The 24,504-nt window shown below is 44.3% G+C and overlaps 1 protein-coding gene across 2 annotated transcripts in view; it reads right to left on the bottom strand.

The window, feature by feature from the left end:
• Positions 1-24,504, bottom strand: part of DCLK1 (doublecortin like kinase 1) — a 533,653-nt gene that overhangs the window by 102,030 nt on the left and 407,119 nt on the right. For both annotated transcript variants that reach the window (XM_033950508.1, XM_033950509.1), the window contains exon 11: positions 21,660-21,806. In XM_033950508.1, coding sequence (XP_033806399.1) covers positions 21,660-21,806 — 147 coding nt within the window. The remainder of the gene's footprint in view (positions 1-21,659; positions 21,807-24,504) is intronic.

A 24,504-nucleotide genomic window follows, 5' to 3' on the forward strand; every position in this document is an offset into this window, starting at 1 on the left:
TCTCTATCTGCTTCTATTTCTCCAGTTGTTTGTTTTTTTGGGAGGTTTTTTTTTTTTTTTTTTCTAACTCCTCCCTTCCAGCATCTTCTCTTTCTCTCTCTTCCCCCTTTATTTTCAGTCTTCTAACCAGTATCTGTCTTGCTCCCTCCATCCAGCATATCCTCTCCCCTTTGAGTCGCGGGTCAGGCCTGAGATATGAGGCTGGAAGCCGATTACTCCCAGAAGCAGTCCTCCATGTTGTTTGCCGGCTGCTGAAAGGAGGGGGGAGTGCCGCCGCTGCCGCTCCTGTTCAAAGCGGCCTGCTTAGGTTCATGGGCGGCTGTTTTGAACATCGCAGGCCGCTCTCCATATGGTAGCATGTTCCTTCTGATGCGATCACGTCAGAGGGAACGTGCTTCATGTGGAGAGCGGCCTGCGAAGTTCGCTACAGCCGGCCGCGAACCTCATCAGGTCGCTTCAAACAGGAGCGGCAGCGGTTGGTGCGGGAGGGGGGAGTCGTCGACTTGTTCCGCACTGTGGAGGCGATCGTTGGCTGTGTAGGGCGGAAGCGGGAGGCGGGTCCTCAGCACCGGCCGGGCGGCTCTCGCCGCCGGCCCCCAGGAGCTCGAGGCCGGCGGTGGACATGGCTAGCATGGCATGGTGGAGGAGGAAAAGAGTTCAGTGACGTAAAACCCGCGCATGCGCAATCGTGTTTCCGCAACGGGATCAGGGAACACGATTTTTTAGTGCGCATGCGCGTCCTACCATTTTATTATATTAGATTCGGTGTTCAACCGGTAACCAGTGAGCATTGATTAAAAGGGGAGAAACATGATCATATTTTTTAGCACCATAAATGATTTTAACAGCAGAATTTTGTATAATCTGGAGACGTCTTATTTCCTTTTTGGCTATGCCCTTATAGAGGGAGTTACAGTAATCTATACAAGAGATGATTAGGGAATGAATAAGTGTATTCAAGGACGATAGATCTAACAGTTTGGAAAGAGAGCGAATCAACATAAATAGACATTTTTTTCTGGGCAAATAGCTTTACAAAACTGCCCTTAGGGAGTGTAATTATGCAAGAGGATGCCTAGGCTTTCAAAGTATGTTGCATCTATTAAAAACAAAATAAAAAACCAAAAGCAGCATGGTGTCACTCTACAGGGCAGCTACTAAACTGGTCAGTGGTCGTCATCATAAAACATAAGAAGACAGACTTAAAGATATCAATAGGTATGATTTGGAAGAATGGCAGGAGAGGGGAGATATGATTGAGACAGTTCAGTACTTCCATGGTATAAATACATAGGCCAGTTTCTTTCAAATGAAAGCAAGCTCTGGGATATGGGGGCATAGGATGAAGGTGAAAAGGGCCAGACTCAGGAGTAATCTTAGGAAATACTTCTTCATAGAAAGGGTGGTGGATGTGTGGAACAGCCTCCTGGTGGAGGTGGTAGAGTCAAAGGTTGTGTCTTACTTCAAGAAAGCATGGGAGAAACATACAGGATCTCAAACAGATGGTGTGGATGGTCAGCCTCAAGAGGCCACATACCCCCTAATTCTATAAATATGCACACACAGTTTTATGCTTGGTGCACAAAGTTAATAATTAGATGCTAATTGGTGCCAATTCTTAGAATGCCCTTGACCCAGCCATGGTCAACCCCCTTTTTAGATCCATTGCATAAGAATTTATACATGCATCTTTATAGAATAGCGCCGATCAAGATTTGAGTAAATTCCAATTGTTGTCAATTTGGATGTGCGCCCACATTTGAGCATGCAATTTTGAGCATTATATAAAGAATTAGGGAGGCTATGTTTTCTATTTGTTGCAACCAAAGAGGAAAGAGGAGAAGCCTGAAAAATGTGTTTGGTGATCGATGAAACTGTCATGCTTTAGGAGGTAATTAGAAACAGGGGAATTTGGGCAAATATTCTAGCCAACTCCATACCCTCCCCCTCCCCCCCAGCAGCTTGGCACAAAACTAAACTAAAGAATTTTCCCAATTTTCTCAATTACTAGCAAACATTCTGCAGTAATTTACAATTTCGATAAACATGCTTGGAGGAGTGGGCCACATGCAAGGGGCTGCTGAAAAGTTTTCAGCCCAACCAAGAAGGGACTGATGAGGAGCCATGAAACTCACAAGTTATTTTCACCCCTAAGTTCAACACTGAAGTTTCTATAATTCTTCTTAAAAAATACTGTGATTTCTAGTCACTGAAATATTGCTCCGCTGCTGCAATCACCCCCAAATCACTCAAAAGTTGTCACCCTTTCAAACTCTTTAAGGTTTGGAAACAGAAAAGTCAGATTTCAAGTTTCAAGTTTACTAGGATTTTATATACCGCCTATCAAGGTTATCTAAGCGGTTTTACAATCAGGTACTCAAGCATTTTCCCTCTCTGTCCCGGTGGGCTCACAATCTAGCTAATGTACCTGGGACTATGGAGGACTGAGTGACTTGCCCAGGGTCACAAGGAGTAGCGTGGGGTTTGAACCCACAACCCCAGGGTGCTGAGGCTGTAGATCCAACCACTGCGCCACACACTCCTCAAGATGGAGCAAGATCTAGTGAGTAGGGTAGATGTTCTATGCACTGAAACCACAACTGCATCAAAACATCCATTGCTTTGTCAGTCTTGTGAGCAGGCACATTGTCTTGCAAAAAGAGAACTCCTTTTCTCTGCTTCCCTCTCCTTTTTTCTTCCAATGCCTCCTTTAATTGGCACAAAAAGTTACAGTAGTATTCTGCATTAACTGTTTGGCCTCATGGAAGATAGTCAGTCATTACAACATCTTCCTGATCCCAAAACACTGTGGCCATGATCGTTCCTGTTGACTTTTGGGTCTTGAATTTTTTTTGGTCTTGGAGAACCTGAGTGCCACCATCGCATGGACTGTTGTTTTATCTCAAGATCATAGCGGTATAACCATGTTTCATTAACAGTAACTAGTCGTTCCAAAATGTTGGCACCAGCTCACTGAAAATGCTGCAAAATCAGCTTGGAAGTATCCACTTGACATCGTTTCTCGTCAGTATTCAAACATTTGGGCACCAACTTGGTTAACAGCTTCTATAGCCAGCTGCTCGTGGATTATACACCCTGCATGTTCCCTGGATATCTGTAGTGTCTCAGCAGTTATTTTAGCCGTTATTTGCTGATCTGCCAAAATCAGGTCATGAACATGGTCAACAATTTCAGGAGTTGACACAGTTTGAGGCCTCCAAGAACTGCATCTTCAGTCTCAAAATCTCCACACTGAAAGTTTGCACACCAGTTGTCACTCAATGTTAGCATCATACATCCATAGATTTCCTTTGGAGTGTCCTTCCGCAGGAATGGGAACTTTTTATTAACATGGTTCAATAAATGATGTGAAGCAACGTCAAAGCATAGTATTACAGATTCTGCAAACTGGCACTTTGCAAAATAAAATAACACTTTTCAGCTACAGTGGCAGAAGTTGGTTGGGCTGAGAACTTTTCAGCACCTCCTCGTATACAGACAAATATACAGAGAAAAATACACACAATAGGCACAAATGCACACATGCACACACATATATAGTGAACAGTGATCAGGCTCAGATGGATATATGTGAGCGTGTGTGCCTTCATGGCATTTGTGTGTTTGTATACTTGTGCATGTTTGGGGTTAAGAAGGAGCATGTATGGAGGAATCTATATGGGGAATCTATGGAAGGAAGGTGAAATATGTGTTTTTTAAGCTAAGTGATAGTGGTTTGAAATTTTGCTACCAAAAATACCCATACAGTGTTTAAGCTGTATCAAAGAGCTTGGCAGTAAATGTTTTAAAACAATCTGGGCCTTATTCTCGACAAGATGCATCCCAATGCCTCTAGGACGCATCTACATAGATGCATAATGATGCTTAAGCATTCTCAAGGCGTGGCATAGCTGTAGCTTCGCCTGGACTTGGCCTTGGGTGGGCTTAAGCATCACTATGCATCGATGTAGACAGATGCCTTAAATGTAGGCCTGCAAAATGCTGGTCCACATTTCAGGCCTCTGACCGGGACAGAAGATGCGATTTTCTTTTGGACACCAACATGCTATTGGCTTCATAGGCGGCGTCCATAAGTGAATCTTTTACCAGGATTTTCTTGCTATATAAGAATACACAATGAGGTCACATTAAGCTACAGAGTTGCTAAGAGTAGCATAAAATTTCATACTGACATAAGCCTCAGAAGCAAAGTTGAAAACATTTTGCAAATATATTTGGAACATTCCTGAATCTGGAATGCGCTTAAAACTCTCAGAATGACCCATTTCTATGGCTCAGGTCCCACCTCTCTGTCCCTTAATTTTCTCAGCCGATGGAACATATTTTGTTGCATGGACAAAGTAAGGAACGTTCCTTTTTACTGTTTAGACTTCTTGCATATGCCTAGCTTGAATGCCATTTGCTAACTAGTTCAATTCCTATCACTCCCCTATGCCTCTGAAGTACTGTGAGATCCAGCAGTCATTGATTTCTTCTGTTCCTTTTGTTGCTTTCCTAACCTCACACAACTGGATTTCATCATCTGGTTAAAGCCTGAGAGAGATTCACACTTTTTTGTTATTAAGCCAGAAGACGGGCATAGGGAAGACTGTTTAAGAAATGCAATTAGAATTTTATTAAAACCACAGTACGTTAAGTGCATCTGTTTCATGAAAATAAATAAAGTGTTTGCTGAAATGCCAGTGCTAAATTTTCTTTAATAACATTTTAAATTAGAACAGTAATATATATTTACCAGGCCTTTTGTTTAATTCATAATGAAAGCCAACCCCAAATATAAATGGTATTGGTCCAAATAAATATCCACATTGATGTAGAAAAGAAAACAAAGACATGCTAATTAAAAATGTCAAGCCTTTTAATGTGGCAGCAACCTATTTTCATCTCTCTCTTTCCTCCATGCTGTTTTCTGTCTTGGTAAATGGAGACAGAATAAATTATGAATGCAAGAATTCAACATCAGCTTTTTCCTTCAAGGTCTGTTCCTCTTACAGGAGATTGTAAATGTTTGACAAGAACAGGGCTTATGCTAGGCTTTTGATGCCTGCATAGTACAGTTAATATGTGGGTTTTTTTCCCATAGGCCACAAAATATTGGCCAAAACACAATACCCCATCAAGGGTCCCATTTGCAAAGCCACAGTAGTGATGCTACCGCAGTAGCTGTACTGAAGCACATAGGAATTGAATGGGCTTTGGTACGTTTACTGTAGCAGCATTCCTACCGTGGCTTTATAAAAGGGGCCCCCAATGAATTTTGCACCTAACAGGAAAGGTATCTATGCACTTCTAGAACCACAGAAAACAAGCCAGTTTGCAAATACAGAGTACCCGGCATACACTGAGGCCAATATTTAGGGAGGTGGGCACTAGATATTTTTTTTGTTTAAAGTTTAGGAGATTTGATGAAATCCTAAATGTATAAGAGGATCATGGAAATTCCATGAATAATTTCAAACATTCAACTTACTAGTCCCTGTTTAAAGCTATATGGGGGTAATAAAAAAAAAAAAAGTCTAAAAAGTGTCCTAAATGGCTACTTGGACGTTCAAAAAGCCTGATCGTCCAAGTACCCATAACCAAAGCTGGTTTTTAGACGTATTTAAAACCAACTTAAGCCTTTCCCCTGCCTCTAAACGCACAGAGAGAAAAGAGGTGTGTTTAGAAGAGGGGAAAGGGCGGGCAGTGGGCGGGAGGTGGGCTGACCTAAACCATGTGCCCAAGGCCCCGCCACCAGGAGGGGCCTAAGGCTCCTGGGCCTATTATGATTGGCCCAGGCGCCTTAGGCCCCACCAGTAGACGGGGCTTTGGGACGGATGGGCCAATCCGGCCTCATTCCATCATTGGCTGCCTGCCAGACAGGCGGGTTTGGCTCCCGTCTGTCCGGCCAACTAAACCAAAGGTACGGGGAAGGGGGGTGGGGGTGTCGTGGGGGTCGGCCAGGGGGGTCGCGGGTCGGCTGGGGGGGCGGTCGTAGGTTCTAGGGAGGGTGGTCATTGGGGGGAAGAGGGTTTGCGTCAAGGGCAGGAGGGCCTGGGATCCCTCCTGCCCGTAATGTAGTGCGGGGTGGGGGTAGGGGGTCGCCATGGCCAGGAGGGTTTGGGCTCCCTCCTGGCCCGATGTTGTTAGGGGGGGGGGCAGGATCAGCTGGGCCAGGAGGGTTTGGGCTCCCTCCTGGCCCGAACAACTAGCGGGGGGGGGGGGGGGTCGCCAGGGCCAGGAGGGCTTGGGCTCCCTCCTGGCCCAATATTGTCAGGGAGTTGGGGAGTCGGGGGGCAGGAGGGCTTGAGCTCCCTCTTGCCCTGATCGTGTCGGGGAGTCGGGGGGGCAAGAGGGCTTGAGCTCCCTCTTGCCCTGATGTTGTTGGGAGGGGGGGTCGCGGTTTGACATGGCAGGAGGGCTTGGGCACCCCTCCTGCCTGGATCGTTGGGGGGGGGGGGGGATTCTGTAACCGGTGTTGTTTTTGACAGGCACCGGTTACAGAATCCAGCTTTTAGGCGAAGGACTGGCTCCTCCTTCGCCTAAAAGCCCTTCTGTTGGACGTTTGTGGCCTAGGCGTGTTTTTGTTTCATTATGGCTAAAAAGTGCTGTGGGGGTACTTGTAGACGTAGTGGAGATTGGGCATTTAGGCAGAGGAAGGCCATAATGAAAACATGGACGTTTGTTTTGGTTATGGACACTTTCCCTGCTTCTGGGTTGAACATTTAGGGACTTAGGCCAAAAGGGGACATAGACGCTTTTTTTGATTATGCCCCTCTATGTGTTTAGAGTTAAATAGCTAAATTATCCAGAAACCTCTGAATTCTATATATGGTGCTCAATATTTCATGCATAAATTTGGGCAAACACCCAATTTGTGCACGTAACTTGACTGTATAATGAGCCAATTGGCGCCAATAATTGGACTCTAACAATTTTTGGTATTAATTGACAACAATTTGGAATTGCATGCTCATCTTGCTAAGTGCTATTGTATAAAGATGTGCATGCAAATTTGTTAGCATGCAACTGAAATGGGGCGTGGCCATGGAAGGAGCATGGGCGGGTCACGGGCATTCATTAAAGATTATAGGATTCAGGGGATCTGTGTCTAATAACTTACATGCGAGGATTTACACAGTAGTTGCTGTAAATCTTTGCACCCAAAGTTGGGTATGGATTCCTGCACAAATGACTGTATTTTACCCACTTATGTGTGCAAATTACATAGGGCCCTTTTACTAAATTGTGGTACATGCTAGTGCACACTTACCACATGTTAAAAAGGTTTACCATGGGATGCGCACTGGCGGCCTGCGGTTACTTTGTCATTTTGCACACATATACCAAGCACTAAAAAATATTTCCTATTTTTCTTGAAGGGGGCATGTTTAGGGGTGGAGAGTGGGTGTGACAGTGCTAATCAGTTAATGCATGAGGCATAGGGTTACCAGATGTCTGGATTTCCCCAGACATGTTCTCCTTTTGAGGACACGTCCAGGGGTCTGGACGGCTTTTCATAACCCGGCACTTTGTCCGTGTTTTGAAACGCTATCAAATCGCCGTCGGGCAGAAGGGCATCTGCGCTCCCGCCCGATAAGAGCAGGCAGTGATGGGCGGGTTTGGGGCATGATGGGGTGGGGATGGTGGAACTGGGCGTGCCTGGGGGGGCGGATCTAGGGGTCCGGATTTTCCAAACGGAATATCTGTTAACCCTAATGAGGCATTGCCAAGTGTTAATTGATTAGTGTGGGGTTAGTGCATGGGCCCTTACCACCTACAAAGTAGCTTCTGGTTTTATGGCTGCATTAGTGTGTGGTTATTAATTTAAAAAATGGGAAAATATGCCATTTTCTGGTTGTGGTACAATTGGTCTTAGTGTTCAGGAAAAACACGCGTAAGCAGTGCACTGAGGTCACTTTTGCCGCAGCTTTAGTAAAAGGACCCCAAAAAATGCTGTTGCTGGCCTGGCCTTGATCCAGGTAAATTTTAAAAAAGATGGCTTTGCTTACTTAGGAAGCAATTTTATAAGGAGTGGCCTTATTTTAGGAAGTAAGGCCCAAATTCTGTAACCGGCGCCTAACGTTAGGCACTTATTTCGGAGGCGCCCATCTAGAGCGGCGCCTAGCTAAATTGATTAACAAGCTCAATTAAGCTTTTTAATCGGCAATAATCGAAACCTAGCTGCCTATCAAGAAAGAGCAATTCTGTAATGAGATGCCTCTAAAAACTTAGGCGGCCTTCAAAAAAATAGGCGCTAGGCACACTAGGCGTGGGCGTAGCTCCGTGTTAGGCGCGTTGTTGCAGAATCGCTGCTCTTAAACATGCTTAAGCGCTCGCATGGGTATCTAACTTTCAGTTGCGCCTAGAGCTGGCCTAATTATTGGGCGCCTCCAAAACAGGCGCCGCTCAGTGTGAACCACTAAACAGCACCCAATTTTACTTGACTCGCGCTGAACAGTGCCTAATTCGGCGCCTAAATTTTGGGCGCTTCTTATACAATTTGCCCTTAAGTACTCAATTCAGTAAATGACACCCAAATGTATGCACAATAAGAATGACACGCCCAGGTAGGCGAGATTTTACACAAACTCCCCCTCCACCTAAATTAGGCAACGATTCCTCAAATTCAATCATACTGTACACAAATCTTAGAAATGCCCCTGCCTGCCCATGAACCTCCCATGGCCCTGCCCCTTTAAGATCCATCCAGAAAAATTTGCACGTACATCTTTATAGAATGGTGACTATAAAGATGTGTGTGTAAATTCCAATTAACATAGTAACATAGTAGATGACGGCAGATAAAGACCCGAATGGTCCATCCAGTCTGCCCAACCTGATTCAATTTAAATTTTTACATTTTTTTCTTCTTAGCTATTCCTGGGCAAGAATCCAAAGCTTTACCCGGTACTGTGCTTGGGTTCCAACTGCCGAAATCTCTGTTAAGACTTACTCCAGCCCATCTACACCCTCCCAGCCATTGAAGCCCTCCCCTGCCCATCCTCCACCAAACGGCCATACACAGACACAGACCATGCAAGTCTGCCCAGTAACTGGCCTAGTTCAATATTTAATATTATTTTCTGATTCTAGATCCTCTGTGTTCATCCCACGCTTCTTTGAACTAAGTCACCATTTTCCTCTCCACCATCTCTTTCGGGAGCGCATTCCAGGCATCCACCTCCCTCTCCATAAAGTAGAATTTCCTAACATTGCCCCTGAATCTACCACCCCTCAACCTCAAATTATGTCCTCTGGTTTTACCCTTTTCCTTTCTCTGGAAAAGATTTTGTTCTACGTTAATACCCTTCAAGTATTTGAACGTCTGAATCATATCTCCCCTGTCTCTCCTTTCCTCCAGGGTATACATATTCAGGGCTTCCAGTCTCTCCTCATACGTCTTCTGGCGCAAGCCTCCTATCATTTTCGTCGCCCTCCTCTGGACCGCCTCAAGTCTTCTTACGTCCTTCGCCAGATACACTCTCCAAAACTGAACACAATACTCCAAGTGGGGCCAATTAGCACCAATAAGTGATTGTGAATACCCAATTATCGGTGCTAATTGTCTTGTTAGGCAATTAAATTACATGAACAATTTGGGCCTACGCTCAAATTTGTGCCTGAAATGTTAAGTGCTAGATATAAAATTAGGGGGTAAGAATGTGCATAAAGGGCTGTGTTTTACTCATTTATGAATGTAAATAACCTCTTAAGAAATACCAGCTAGTATGAACGTACGTAAGTTTCATGTCGCATATTTCCACTATGGGCATGCACAGGGGAGGAGACGGGGCAGAGTTCACACTTACATGCATAGATTATAAAATTCCTTATTTGATACGTATCCTTGAGGAAATTGTGTGCTGACATTTACACCTAAATATTTCTGTGTTCTTTTGCTGCCATATTAGTATATTTATAAAGTTAAGTAGATGGGAAATGTAACTGCATAAAGCTAGTATAAAATAAGCATGTAAAAACATGAAACTTTATAAAATTATCCTTCACACAACCTAAGGAGCAAAACTATCTATTCACCAGTGGGCTATATTTAGATGGTGAGCATCTACTGCCAACGCTATATATATTTTTGATGGATTCCAAATGTATTGTCCATTCTATTGTCGTCAGGCTCCTGATGCAGGCCTTACAGCTGAAACATGACCCGTGTCGAGTCACTTAGAAGACACTTATTAAAGGATTTTGTGCACCATCGATCGTGTTTGTTTCAATGGTCATCTTCACTGTTCCTAGTGCCTTCAGTGGTGTGGAGTTTTGTTCCGGGTTTTGGGGTTTTTTTTTTAATGGGGTGGGGGGTTGCATTATTTAGCAACATGTCTACAAGGTACCGTACATACTTTTTGGGAAATCAGATGTGGATATGTAGTTTCCAAACATGCTTCAGAATATCTACAAGAAAAGGCATTTTTTAATGTAAGAACATAAGAATTGCCGCTTCTGGGTCAGACCAGTGGTCCATCCTGCCCTGCATCCGCTCACACGGCGGCCCCCAGGTCAAAGACCAGTGCCCTAAATGAGTCCAGCCTCACCTGTGTACGTCCCAGTTTAGCAGGAACTTGTCCAGCTTAGTCTTGAATCCCTGGAGGGTGTTTTCCCCTACAACAGACTCCGGAAGAGCGTTCCAGCTCTCCACCACTCTCTGGGTGAAGAACTTCCTTATGATTGTATGGAATCTATCCTCTTTCAACTTTAGAGAGTGCCCTCTTGTTCTCCCTAGCTTGGAGAGTGTGAACAGTCTGTCTTTATCTACTAAGTCTATATTCCCTTTAGTATTTTGAATGTTTCGATCATGTCTCCTCTCAATCTCCTCTTTTCAAGGGAGAAGAGGCCCAGTTTCTCCAATCTCTCACTGTACTGTGAGCAAAATGTTGTAAATATGCGTGCACTTATAAAAATTTCACTAACATAGATACAGCTGACTTAGATGCCTTGCTTATATTTTTTGTGAGGTCACTATGAAGCGCTTCACTTTTATTTTAGTCTCGTTGTTTGCTGCTATTGTTATTTCCTATACACAGACTCTATTTTGATCCATAAAAAAGGCACCCAAGTCTTTAAACATTTGCTCTGGCTGTGCTGACATTTTTTAATTCCATGTATTTGAAATTTATTGTAAATTAACCTTTTGTTAATTCTTTTAAAAACACAACTCCCGCTGTGCTATAAGCTCATTTTAGCTATAAAGGCATTATAAAGTCTTTTTTCCTTTCACCCTTTTCAATCACTGCAAATACCACTTCTATCCTTTCAGTCCTCCAGGCCCACAGTCAGGGGGGGTTCCTCTTTCATTCTGTTAACACTTACAGCACCACAATCTGCTATAGCTGCACCTGAGGTAATGGGGGATGAAGTGACTTGCCCCTGGTCACAAAGGGGGGTCAGTGAAGGAAGTAGGATTTGTATCCTAGCTTCCCTGGTTCTCAACCACTCTCTTCCTTCACCTGATCTTGCCTCTGTGCTTTCCAATTTGCTGCACCAAATGCCTGAAACCGCCATCTGGAAACACATGCACTGTGCTCCCTCTTACCATGTTCAAATCCAGTATTTTTTTTCATAGTTTCACAGTTTATTTAAATTTTGATTAAACGCTTATCCAAAGGTACAAAGCGTTGTACACAGTAATTTAAAATAGCTGGGAGACGAACATTTTTCAATTATTAGACATACACCAACTAAACAAACATGCTTATGACCTGAAAACATTGGGGAAAAAAAGGGAAGATCTATAATTTCTTAGAAAGAATACATAAAAGGAAAATACAACTGTAATACGTAAATATGACTTTAAAAGTATGTAAAATTACTCATTGAAATTCAAAGTGGTTGCTGAAAAAATTGCAAAAAACTGTAGAGGGGGTTTACTTTTCTGCATCACCCTGTGTAAATTGTTAAAAGCACCCTAGCTTGTGGCCTTTCATTTCAAATGCATCTTATATAAGGTTACTTCTTGTAAACATCATTTCCTGCTCTAGAATACATCCGTAAAGCCTGGAATACCTAGCTATTTACGTTTCTTTTGCTCTGATAGATATACATCTATTGCCCTATTGAATTCCTGCATATATACAAACAAAGCTGTACTTCATTAATTTCCCTATCACAGACCAAATGGTGAAGCGATGAAGTATTCACAATAAACACTCTGAAAATGAGTCTAGTATTTTAAATACTAGAGGGCAATTAAAGAGACTAGGGAATTTGTGCAAATTGCCTACAATGTAGTGCATTCACTGTTTTAACGAAGCAATAAAACGGCGTAATTGAACAACAGTAATTGAAGGCAGCCACACATAATTCTGTGCCACCATATGTAACCTATTATCATAAAGACCCGGTATTTTGTAAGTTACTCTTGTGATCACCGCAGATGGCAGCAGTCAGGGAAGTGGTTCTCTAGGGTTTATTATATTACCTTAAAGACATGCCAGAGATTGACAGAATAAGTGTGGTAAATAGGGGTAATTATGAAAAATGTTCTAATTAACACATGAAAACAAAAGTACGTATACAAACCTTTAACACAACTTGCCATTGTTTCAGGGGCTTTCTGATGAACAGAATAAGATAAACTCTGCAATGTTTATAAACATATTAATTTAGAGTTGGGAGAGAAAAGCGAAATGTTTCCAGTTTGGTACTGCGCGGTGAACGCATTTTTATAACTTCCAGATAGGGGGTCATTTGCCCTACACGGTTGTTAAAATGAGTTTCTGGCACTTTGTAGTAGACACTTGCTTTCTTCACAAAGGGCTCCTTTTACAAAGGTGCGCTAGCGTTTTTAGCACACGCACCAGATTAGCGCATGCTATAGCGTGCGCTAGCCGAAAAACTACCGCCGGCTAGCTCGCGCGGCATTTTAAGCACATGCTATTCTGCGCGTTAAGGCCCTAACTGTTCCTTTGTTAAAGGAGCCCAAAATTTTTTCAGGACCAGAAGGCTGAATCGATGAGTTTATAACACTATTATTAGGGGCATTTTTGAAAAAGTAGATTGGGCGTCCAGGGAAGCTGGAAATGTCTAAGTCATATGATCAAATGTTTTAAAAAAGATGTCCAGGAATGCTGGACGCCCAGCAGAAAACGTCCAAGATGTGGGTATTGCAGAAGTATGCTATAATCAATTGTGGGATGATAATAAATTTTCCCTGGCATTCAATATTCAATGTTTTTCTTTTAATACCCTATTAATGTTCTTCAATTCAATCCAAGAATTATATTGAAAGATTTTAAAAGGTATACTGAGCACATCATTCACTTAATTTATAATATTTATAGTTTGAGTTCTAAAATCTTTCAATATAATTCTTGGATTGAAGAACAATAGGGTTTTACAGAAGTATGCCATGGGCATGCTTTCTGGCTGGATGTCCAAGAGCGATACCGGTAAGACAGTTTGGTTGGGGCATCCCCAAAGATGCCTACAGTTAGACCCATTTTAAAAGTGTATAAGGTGAGTTCCAGACTATCTTTTGACCCACTAGCGATCTGGTTGTTTTGTCTGAATAATTGCAGAGTTACTAAGTGCTGGATTGTCTGTGTGTTTGTGTTCTTGTCTCAGCCTTTACGTAACCTGCCCAGCTTCTCTGACTGACCTATTTCTTGCTCCACTCCCATACCTGACAGACCCCTGCTATCCCTCTTCCCCACCCCTCCTACCAGATACCTGTCTCACTACCTCTCCACCTCCCTTCCATTTCCACCTATTCATTCATTTAACCAACTTGCTCTCTGTGGCTGTGTTGTCTCTTTCTGTCTGTCTCATGTGCTAGGTAGCTTCAGAGTGAGTGCTGAATGTCTTACCTGTTTCTGGGCTAGATGAACAAAACACAGTCGTTAAGACTGTGTGAGTTGCTGTTGGCCAATATTTTGGCCAACTCTGGAACAGCGATTGATGTTCCAACAAGTTTGCTTGCAAAAGATTTGCAAGGAGGTTTGCTGTAATCCTGTCTGATGAGTTGCTGTGAGAGTCATTTTGACACATGCACAGTCAAGCCAATCAGAGCCTTAGGCCCCTCCCTATGCATCCCAGGATGCACGGGAAGGGGAAGGCTCACCATTTTGGAGTGGCGGGCCTGCAAGCAGGAGGGACTTGGCATCCCTCTTGCTGTCATCTATATTTGAGGTACGGGGGAGGTTTGTGGTATGAGTGGGGTGATTCAGGGGAGGGAGTCAGGGGAGCATCCGATGGCAGGAAGGAGTGCGCATCTGTCCTGCCAATTTTTTTTTTTTTAGGAAGGGGAGCAGGGAAGGGGTTTGTTGGGGGGGGGGGGAAGGCATGGTTCATTGTGGCAGGAGGGAGTAGGCATCCGTCCTGCCAATTTTGGGGGAAGGGGAGGGGAGGGGTCAGTTCGGGGGTCCTTGTGGGCAGGGGGGTCAATGTGGGGGAGGTTCATGATGGCAGGAGGGATTAGGCATCCCTCCTGATGATTTTTTTTATATTGGGGTCGTTTGTCGGGGGGGGGGAGGTCATCGGCACAGCATGGCATTTTTTTAAAAATGGGCACAATATCTGTGCCCATAGGAAAAAATAAATAAAAAACGGGCTGATCTGTTAGATGTTCTGGGTCGGTAATACCTCTTTGATTCTGACATGCAAGGTTAGGGCATTGATCGGATGACTGGTTTTAATATTAATGACCTCATTTGCATGCCAGAATCGGAGAATGCACTACTGCGTTCTGTGCATAGGGTTGGCAAATCAGATTAGTTGTTAAACCAAACTGGTTTAGCAATGATCGTTAGACAATCGGAGACTTTAGGGCATGAAGCCCTCTGTCTGCTATGTCTGAGGGGGTGGCTATGTCTGAAGCGGTGGTCTGACTGACTAAGGACTGCTGTTGTTGGCTATGTCTGGCATACCGATTTACCTGGGGGTTGTCTGTGTAGGGAGGGGAGCACAACCTTTGGCAGATGGTGGTAGTTAGTGGGGATAGTAGGCTGTACCTGAAGGGTCATGGATGCAATTAATGCACTGGTGGTAACTGAAATTCTGCTGCAGGAAGAAAAGAGAGATCAGGGAGGGCCCCATAAGGGATACCCCTGCCTAAGTGTCTTCAGGGCTCACTCCTGCTTCCTAGACCTCACAGACCAGCAATGTATACATAAATACTGCTTTGACAGTATCTCTGTCAGCAGCTCAAAACCCTCCTGCAGGCACATACAGGAACAAACCTACACCTGTCCACCTCAAGATCACTGCTTCCCTCAAATTCCTAGGCATCGGAAGCTTCCAGTCTGTCTTAGCAGGCAATGCAGGACTTATCCACCATCTCAAACTGCCTCACCCAGTTCTTACAAGACTTCCTCACCCTACCCACAACTACATAACCTTCCCCACCTCCCACTCCACCCCCTCCACTCCCTCCTGGGCCCTACAGAGCAGCATGGGTGAGTTCTAATTCATAGGCCACTTCCTCTTGGTGATAGGTGACATAGATTGCATACATGTGGCACTCAGACCACGAGGCCATCTACAGGAAAGCACTCCATTCAATGAATATGCAAGTCTTGTGCAATGCCCAGGGAGAAATAGTGGATGTGTGTGCCTGATACCCTGCCTCTACCCACGATGCCTACATCTTACAGCATTCTGGAATATACAGGAGAGTGATCTGGAATTGAACCCTGGTTGGCTGCTAGGTAAGCACCACAGGGATACCCCAACCCTACACATTTAGCCTCCCTACTATCCCCCCCAAATACTTCCATCCTGCCAGCTCCCAATCTTCCCCCCTTCTGCAGATCAACTGGAACTGACATTTCCCACAACCCCTGTCTCTTCCTCTCTCTTTGGTTCCCTCCGACAGGTGAACCTGGCTAATGACCCCCATCATGCATCCCAAAAATGCTACAGAAGAAGTCTACAATAGGTGACATAGGAGCACCAGGTCTAACATTAAGCACACCTTCAGTCAGTTCAAGAATAGATTCAGATGTCTTGACTTCTCAGGGGGGAGCGCCTCTCACAAAAAAAAAGTCCCATTCCCTTCCCCTATCAACCGAGAAGGTGGCTCAGATATTTATGGTCTGCTGTAAGCTCCACAACCTAGTCTTCTGGAAAAGGCAGACCCTTCCAGACCTTGCACAGCCACATATTCATCAGCCACTGGATGCAGAGGATGAGTAGCCACTGGATGCAGAGATGACCAGGGTGCGTTCCAGGAGGTGGTCTATTCCAGGCAACTATTGATACAGACAAACTTCATGTAAAGGTAAGAGAATAGCTTTATTTATGGTGTATAGCTCTCACAACCACCACCACCATCACCACCAACACTTCCCCACACACCCCCACACACCCCTATACCTCCTCCCCCTCTCCCTATGCTACTCCACCATCCAACCCTCTACATTATCCACCACACTCGCACACCCCCAATACATAGCCCCCATACCCTTCCAAACCCCCCCAAATACTCCCACACACCATCCCCCAACACCCCTATATACACCCACACACATAGTCCCCACACACCCTCACCCAACACATACTGCCCACATATACCTACCCCCTCATGATAATACCCACATCCTGGGCCCCCTGCCTACTTCATCTTACCTCAGCCCTTTCCTTTCCCACAACCTCTCTGAGCCTTCACTGACACCCCCACCCCTCCCATGCTTGCAGCTTCTACAGGATCTGAGGTAACATAGTAAATGACGGTAGATAAAGATCTGAACGGTCTATCCAGAATGACCATTAGTTATACCCATCTAATATAATAAAACCCTAAGCCGCGCATGCGCACTCATACCTGCGTGCTCCCGTTTTCCATGAGCTGTAGGGCTACAGCAGGCAACAGTGCGTATGCACGCTTAGGATTCTGTTTCCCTGTAAGAACACTCGCGCACCAGAAGGTGTTGTTTTCAGGTGATGTTTTCTATAAATAAATTGCTTAGGAACATCTTTTCTTAAAGTTCTTTGTGCTCCCTGCTCCCTTAATGTCTTTTCGGATTGTATTTTTAAGTTCAAAGCCGCCGCAGTGGCTCCTCTCACGTGAGAGGAGCCGCCGCGGCAACTTTAAACTTACTAATAATTCTGCCAAGGTTTGCATCTAAGCACACTCACTGATCTAAAGTTTTATGTTTTAAGTTCTGCCTTGCTCCCTGTTTTCTGTGCTGTTGTTCGGTCTGGCCTGCTCCCTGCTCACCTTGCCGTAGTGTATTTTTTAGTTGAAAGACGCGGCGGTGGCTCCTCTCACGATCCCCGCCTACGTTGGACTTCCGACGCAGGTGAGGAACATGAGAGGAGCCGCCGCCGCGTCTTTCAACTAAAAAATACACTATGGCAAGGTGAGCAGGGAGCAGGCCAGACCAAAGCTTCAGGGAAATGGAGGGGGAGGGAATTCTGCTTCGGCTTCTGCACAGGAAAGTGGTGGGGGGAGAGGGGGGAGGGGAAAAATGCTGCTGCACAGGGAAATGGAGGGGGAGGGAATTCTGCTTCAGCTTCTGCACAGGGAAGTGGGGGGAGGGGAAAAATGCTGCTACACAGCGAAATGGAAGGAAAGGGAATGCTGCGGCTTCTGCACAGGGAAGTAGGGATGGAGATAGGAAGAAAGACACAGGGGCAGGGAGAGAGACAGAAAGACAGACAGACAAAGGGGGCCAGGGAGTGAGACAGACAGAAAGAAAGACAGCGGGAGGGAGAGAGACAGAAAGAAAAAGACAGGGGTAGGGAGAGAGACAGAAAGAAAAAGACAGTGGTAGGGAGAGAGACAGAAAGAAAGACATACATATATTCTAGCACCCGTTAGCGGCCCGGGAAGAGAAGCGCTGACCAAAATTACTCCTTTGCCGGCTCCCCACTCACTCCGTAAGTTTTTTTCACGATCTGACCCTCCCATCTCTTCCCGACGTCTGACCGGCTCACTTAGTCCTTTGCCGCCCCCCCCCCCTTCCCTTCCCACGGTCCCGACTACAAACCTGCCAACTCCAGCAGCACCTGCAGCACTCTACACACGCTGCTTCGGGACCTTCTAAAGCCCTGATTTGCTCTGCTGCGTCTCTGACACTGGGGCAGGGAGAGACACAGAAAGACAGACAGACAGACAGACAAAGGGGGCCAGGGAGAGAGACAGACAGAAAGAAAGACAGCGGGTTGGAGAGAGAGACAGAAATAAAGACAGACTGACATATATTCTAGCACCCATTAATGTAACGGGCTAAAATACTAGTTAAAAATGTATGATTAAATTAACTTGTCTCTTCATTGATATTTCTGGGTCATAGACTATAAAGTCTTAGGTTCCAAATACTGAAGTTGCCATCCAAGCTCACTCCAGCCTATCCAACCATCCTGTTTGCAAGATATCTACCATAAAGTCTGGCCAGTAACATCCTCCTGTTGCAAGTTTGTGGAGATCCCATTGATGCTCTCCCCTGCCCATCCTATTCCAAATACCACATATGGGACACAGACTGTGCAAGTCTGCCAGTACCGGCCTTCTTTCTTTAATTTACATCCTTTGTTTTCTAATTAGAGATCCTCTATGTTCCATTATCATTTTCCTCTCCACCACTTCCCTCAGGAGGGTATTCCAGGCACCTACCACCCTCTCCGTGAAAAAGAATTTCCTCACATTGCTCCTGAGTCTTCTTCCCTGCAACCTCAAATTATGCCCTCTAGTTTTACCAATTTACTTTCTCAGGAAAAGATTTTGTTCTATGGCCATTGATCAATTACAGGGGTACAGGAGCCAAGAAAGGTTAAGATCACCTGCACTAGTTCCATTTCAAAACATACTGCTAGGGGTCTGGCAATGTCAGAGGAGTAAGTAGAGATCAGCAGTTGGAGTTAAAGACCTGCCAAGTCTTCCGCTTTCAGTGGGAGACTCCTGCTTTTACGGGTCATCTCCCGCACTCCCACCGAGGAGTCATGAAGTCTTGATCAGCAGCCTCCAGCGCCTTCCTCTCGTGACCTGGCTTCCCACCCTTGCCATCTACCATTTGTCTTCCTCCTCTTTACCTTTCTTCTTTCTGCAATTTGGCAACTGTCACTGACTTTCTCTACTCTGTCTCCTCCAGCCCACCCACCCCCCTGTCTGGCCACCACTCACTCCCTCTGTCCCCTCTAAGAGGTACCATATTTTAGGTATCCTTTATAGAATCAGCCCCTAAGTACCTAATTTTCAATTAAGTACAATTTTTGGCAATTAGGAAGTGTTAAGTACCAATTTTTGGTGCCGATTAAACCTATTGTTAGGTGCCTATGTTCAAGTTTATTAAAATTTGATCTACTGCTTATAAAATTATCTAAGCGGTGTACATGATTATCTAATCTAATCTAATCTAATCTAAACCTTAAGTTTATATACCGCATCATCTCCATGAGAATGGAGCTCGACACGGTTTACAAGAACTTAAAATAGTGGGTAGAGAAGAAGAAAAAGGATTACATGAACTTATGTGTAGAAGGGGGGAGAGAAAGGGGGGAAGGATAGAGCTACAATTTGCTGAAAAGCCAGGTTTTCAGTTGTTTGCGGAATAACTGAAGGGAGCTCAGGTTCCGCAGCGGGGTGGTGAGGTCGTTCCAAAGACCTGTGATTTTGAAGAGAAGGGATTTTCCCAGTTTGCCTGAATAATGGATGCCGCGTGGAGAGGGGAAGGCTAGTTTAAGCCTTTGGGCAGTTCTGGAGGAGTCGGGACTGGAGGAGTTGAAAGACAGTGGGATAAGAGGAGGCAGGATTCCGTGAATGATCTTGAAAGCCAGGCAGGAACATTTGAAATTGATTCTGGAGATTATTGGGAGCCAGTGAAGTTTGGCAAGGAGTGGGGAGGCATGGTCAGACTTGCGTTTTGAGAAGATCAGTTTGGCTATAAAACTAAAATTATAGAACTAAAGATTATAAAACTAAAATTGTAGAATATAAGGTAATCACAATAGACGAGACAAACTGATACATATATGGGGGATAGGAGAAAGAGACATCAAAGGAAAGCACGTAAGGCATGCCAATGTAAACATCTAACTTTAGGCGGACTTTATAGAATTTAGGGGTACGTTCTTTTATGTTAACTCTGTATTAGCCAGTTAGTCTGAATCAAGTATAATGTGCTAGCTGATTAACGCTTCCATGCCACTCTCCACCCATGACATGCCCCCTCCCCAAAATATATTTTTTTAAAAATCTGAAATGCACGAGTTAGTGAGCACAAACAGGCAAAATATCGCAAAATGCTTTAATGCAGGGGTGTCCAACCTCCGGCCCTATGAAGTATTTTGTGCGGCCCCGGTCGAGGGCGATGCAGTGTTTTCCTCTGCTGCCCCCGGGTGTTTTCCCGTCTTGCCGGCTCCCTCCTCTGTCTTGCTGCAGCGTTTGCGCGGCCCCAGAAACATTTTTTTTGGCCAATGCGGCCCAGGGAAACCAAAAGGTTGGACATCCCTGCTTTAATGCATTTTCTGTGGTTGTCTATATAACAAATGGACCCTAGACTTTCTGGTGATATATTTAACTTACTTATAGCTTGAGATGCAGAACACAAACAGCAGCAATTTAAATACATTGAAAAAAATATATATATTTTTTTAACAATAGTCGCTTTTAAGGACATTTTAGATTAAATTGATAATTTTTCCCCTAACCTATTGTATTTTCCTTTTATGTTGCTCTTTTCTTTCACAATTGTAGTTCTTCCCCACTCCTCCTATTGTTTGAATTAAGTCCATATGTCTATCAGTATTTTGTTATGACACTTGGTTTTTACCTAGTATCCCTTTTTTAACATGTATTTAAATAATTTTAGAGTGTACACTGCTTAGAATAACGATTAAGTGGTTTAAAAATATTTTTTTAATAAACTTGGAGAAAAAACAACAACCATAATGCAGACTTTAGCTGTCAAATTTTGGGAATTTAGAGAAATTTGATAATAAAGACAGGGTAAAACCTATTCCCATTGGACCATGATGCACAGTCTCCTGATGATATTAACGAAGATTGGCATGTTGTTGCTTCAGTTCATGCATGCAGTCATCCATAAAGACTACCATTTTGTCTGGCTGCATCAGGGGTCGGGATCTGCGTGTCTAATGAGAATCATAGCCCACATTCTTTAGCGGGTCCTGAGTGAAAAGAGAAAGGCCAGCACTGGGCCAAAACTCGGTCGCTTACTATCTTTGCTAATCTCTGGAATCCTCCTGCACAAAACATGTCCAAACTCAGCAATGTTTATTCCAGTCGACTGCTCCCCTAATTGACATTCCCAGTGCTAAGTGATATGAAGCACAATGACAGCAGATATGATATAGCTGAAAAGCCCTGCAACAGGAGGACACCAGTCTCGAAAAACAAAACCGGGGCCCAAAATGAAGTACTCTGATTTATTTTAAGATTTCTGGAGACCCAGCTTTATGTTTTAGGAATAAGACCCATTTAAAACATATTTCTGTATGATATTAATATGGGTATAGATATGTAGTTGTACCATAATAGAAAATAGACATTTCAGTGAAGGAAAAACAGAACAAGACCCATGAGCTCTTTTTGTGATATTTCATGCAATCAGTAAGAGTTGTGAAGTAGTCATAAATAATGTTGATTGTTCCCAATTCTTTTATCATGATATACAAAGTTGGAATAAACTTCTATTTAAGATTCTACATTTTTTCCATCACCTTCTCAGTAGGTTTTCACTTACCAATAAGTTTTCTGGTTTGATATCCCTGTGGACAATATTCAAGCTGTGCAGATATTTGATGGCACTGCTCAGATTATACAGCATGCCACTGGCATCTCGCTCTGTATATTTGTTGGTGGAGGTGATGGCGTCAAAGAGATCTCCTCCCTAGGGGGGGTCAGAATAGCAGCAACAATTATGCACTAAATATACTACTATTTATCATTTCTAAAGCACTGAATGGCGTACACAGCACTGTACATGCACATTTGACATGTAATAGACAGTCCTTGCTCAGAAGAGCTTACAATCTAATTTAGATAGACTAACAGAACTTATAGAGTTTGGGGAGTTTGGGTGTAGGTATCTTATGGGAAGTGGGAGTTAGGAGTTAACAGCAGCCTTGAAAAAGTTTTGTGCATAGCTTAGATGTGAACACTGCTATGTTGGAGCTTGACATAATGAATCAGGCAATCTGTTCCAGGCATACGATGCAGCAAGATAGACGGGACAGAGTCTGGAGTTGGCAGTGGGGGAGAAAGGTATGGATAGGAGGGACTTACCCGATGAACGGAGTTCGCGGGAGGGAGCACAGGGAGAGGTAAGTGAGGAGAGATAGTGCAGGGCTGCTGAGTGAATGCACTTGTAGGTCAGTAAGAGGATTAAAAAGGGTACTCAGTAAAAAAAAAGGAGCATCCTGGAAACTGTGCCATTTAAGGATGAAAAAGCATGTCTTAAAACATATCAACATACAGAGCAAAGGCCTAGTAGCATTTCTTAATGATAAAATCTGAGAAAGCGGACCCGAAAGATGTAACATATAGTAAAGCAGATACTCAGAACAAATCAAGAGAACCAAACAAGGGATCCTTTTCCTAAGCTGCATTACGAGGGGCCGCTGAAAAGTTCTCAGCCCAATGAAGAAGAGAATGATGTGGAGCCACGAAACTTGCAATGATGTGAAAGTAAATGAAACGTGTCAGGAAAAGTGTGGCTCCACATCAATCTCTTCTTGATTGGTCTGAGAAGTTTTCAGCGTCCCCTCGTACATGCAATTTTTAAAGTTCTTGCGAACAATCCATACCCTAAAAACACAAAAAATGCCTGAACATTGGGAAAAATTCATTTTAAAGAAAGAAGAGCCACATTTTTTGGGCTACATACAACCCATTACTTACCTCTCTTCAGGCTCCTTTTATTAAGGTTTTCTAATTAATTTAGTGCACATTAAGGCCTTGATTCTATAAGTGGTACTTAGATCACATCAGCAGTACTTGGCGGTGCCTAGCTGGTTTCTGTACAGAAGTTCATTTTTTAAACTGGCTTAAATGGCATGATCACTGAAAACAATCATTAAAAGTCAATTTAAAAAATGATTAAAACCTGATCAAAGTTCTGTGTAGAAATTGGTGCAGCACCTACCAATTGGGGTAGAAAACAGGTGTGGTATGACTTAGGCATCGGTAGAGGTCTGTGTTCGGTGCTGGTAAATTAGGCCAGGAAAAACCTAGCCTAATATATTGGCAGCTAACATTATGATGCTTACCGATACCTAAGTTGAGTTAGGGCCACTAGGCACAATTCTATATATGATGCCTAGCAGTTGGCAATATCTGCGCCGAATAGTGCCTAGCCGCTAGACGCCATTTATAGAATCAGGCCCTGAATGTTAAGAAGCCAATAGGGGCTTCTTAACATTTAGCATGTTATAAATCCTTTCGTGCACCTTAATAAAAGAACCCCTTGATGACATCACAAACCCGCACAGTCTGCCAACTCCCTCCTGCCATCCCCCTCCTGAGGCATCCCCTGGCTGGAGGAGTGCCCAGTTCCTCCTGCCGGAACCCTCCGAACAACCCCCAGCAAGAGAAGTGCTCAATTCCTCCTGCCGGAACCCCCCCCCCCCAAACACCCACCCACCCTACTGTGATAAGCAGGAGGGATGCCCATTCCCTCCTGCCAGAACCCCCCCAAAACACCTCCACCCAATGACCGACCAACCCTCCACCCAACCGGCGACCACCTGCCGATTCCCCACCCACCAAGCAATCCCCCTAAAGGGGAGACCACCATCCCCTCAACTCCCCTCCCTCATACCTTGAAAACAGAAGGTCTGGCCAGAGGGAGGCATACAACCTTCGGCCAGCAGGCTCACCACTGGAAAATGGTGGGCCTTCTCCTTCCCAGTGCATTCTGGGATGCACCAGGGAGGGGCCTTTGGCATCTGAGCCAACTAAGTCTTAGGCCTCCTTCCTAGTGCATTCTGGGATGCACTGGGAGGGGCCTAAGACTCCGATTGGTGTTCAGGGTTGGGAGATTTTCGAAGTGAATTTCTCCTGGAGTAAATGTTCAGAGAGCATGTGTATCCAAAGTTAAGGAAAAAGATGGATCAATGCGATCACTGTTAGCTCTTTAAACCCACTTTTACTAATCCGCGGTAGAGGTTTCTACCACAGCCAGGACTCAATGCTCTGACGCTGTTCTGACACTCCTAAAATTCCTATGAGCATTGGAGCAACGTTGGAGCATTTAGCGCCCCAGGCTGCGGTAGAAACCTCTATCGCGGCTTAGTAAAAGAGGGCTTAAATGAATGAGACACAAAACAATCAAAAATATATGCATTAGATCGTTTCAATAAATCCTAAACTATTAAATAGGGTATAGAAAGGTGGAGAGAAGGACCAAGGTACATAGTATAAAACATACATGCCAAAACTCTATGTACTCTAACCCCCCTCCCTTTTACTAAGCTATGGTAGAAGTTTCTATCACGGCCCAGTGTGCTAAATGCTCCAGCGCTCATAGAATTCCTATGGGTGTCAGAGGTTGGTTGGTATAGTAGAGTAATCAGAGAGGCTTTAGTATC

Source organism: Geotrypetes seraphini, chromosome 6, assembly GCF_902459505.1.
Source record: "Geotrypetes seraphini chromosome 6, aGeoSer1.1, whole genome shotgun sequence".
NCBI classification, from domain to species: Eukaryota; Metazoa; Chordata; class Amphibia; order Gymnophiona; family Dermophiidae; genus Geotrypetes; species Geotrypetes seraphini.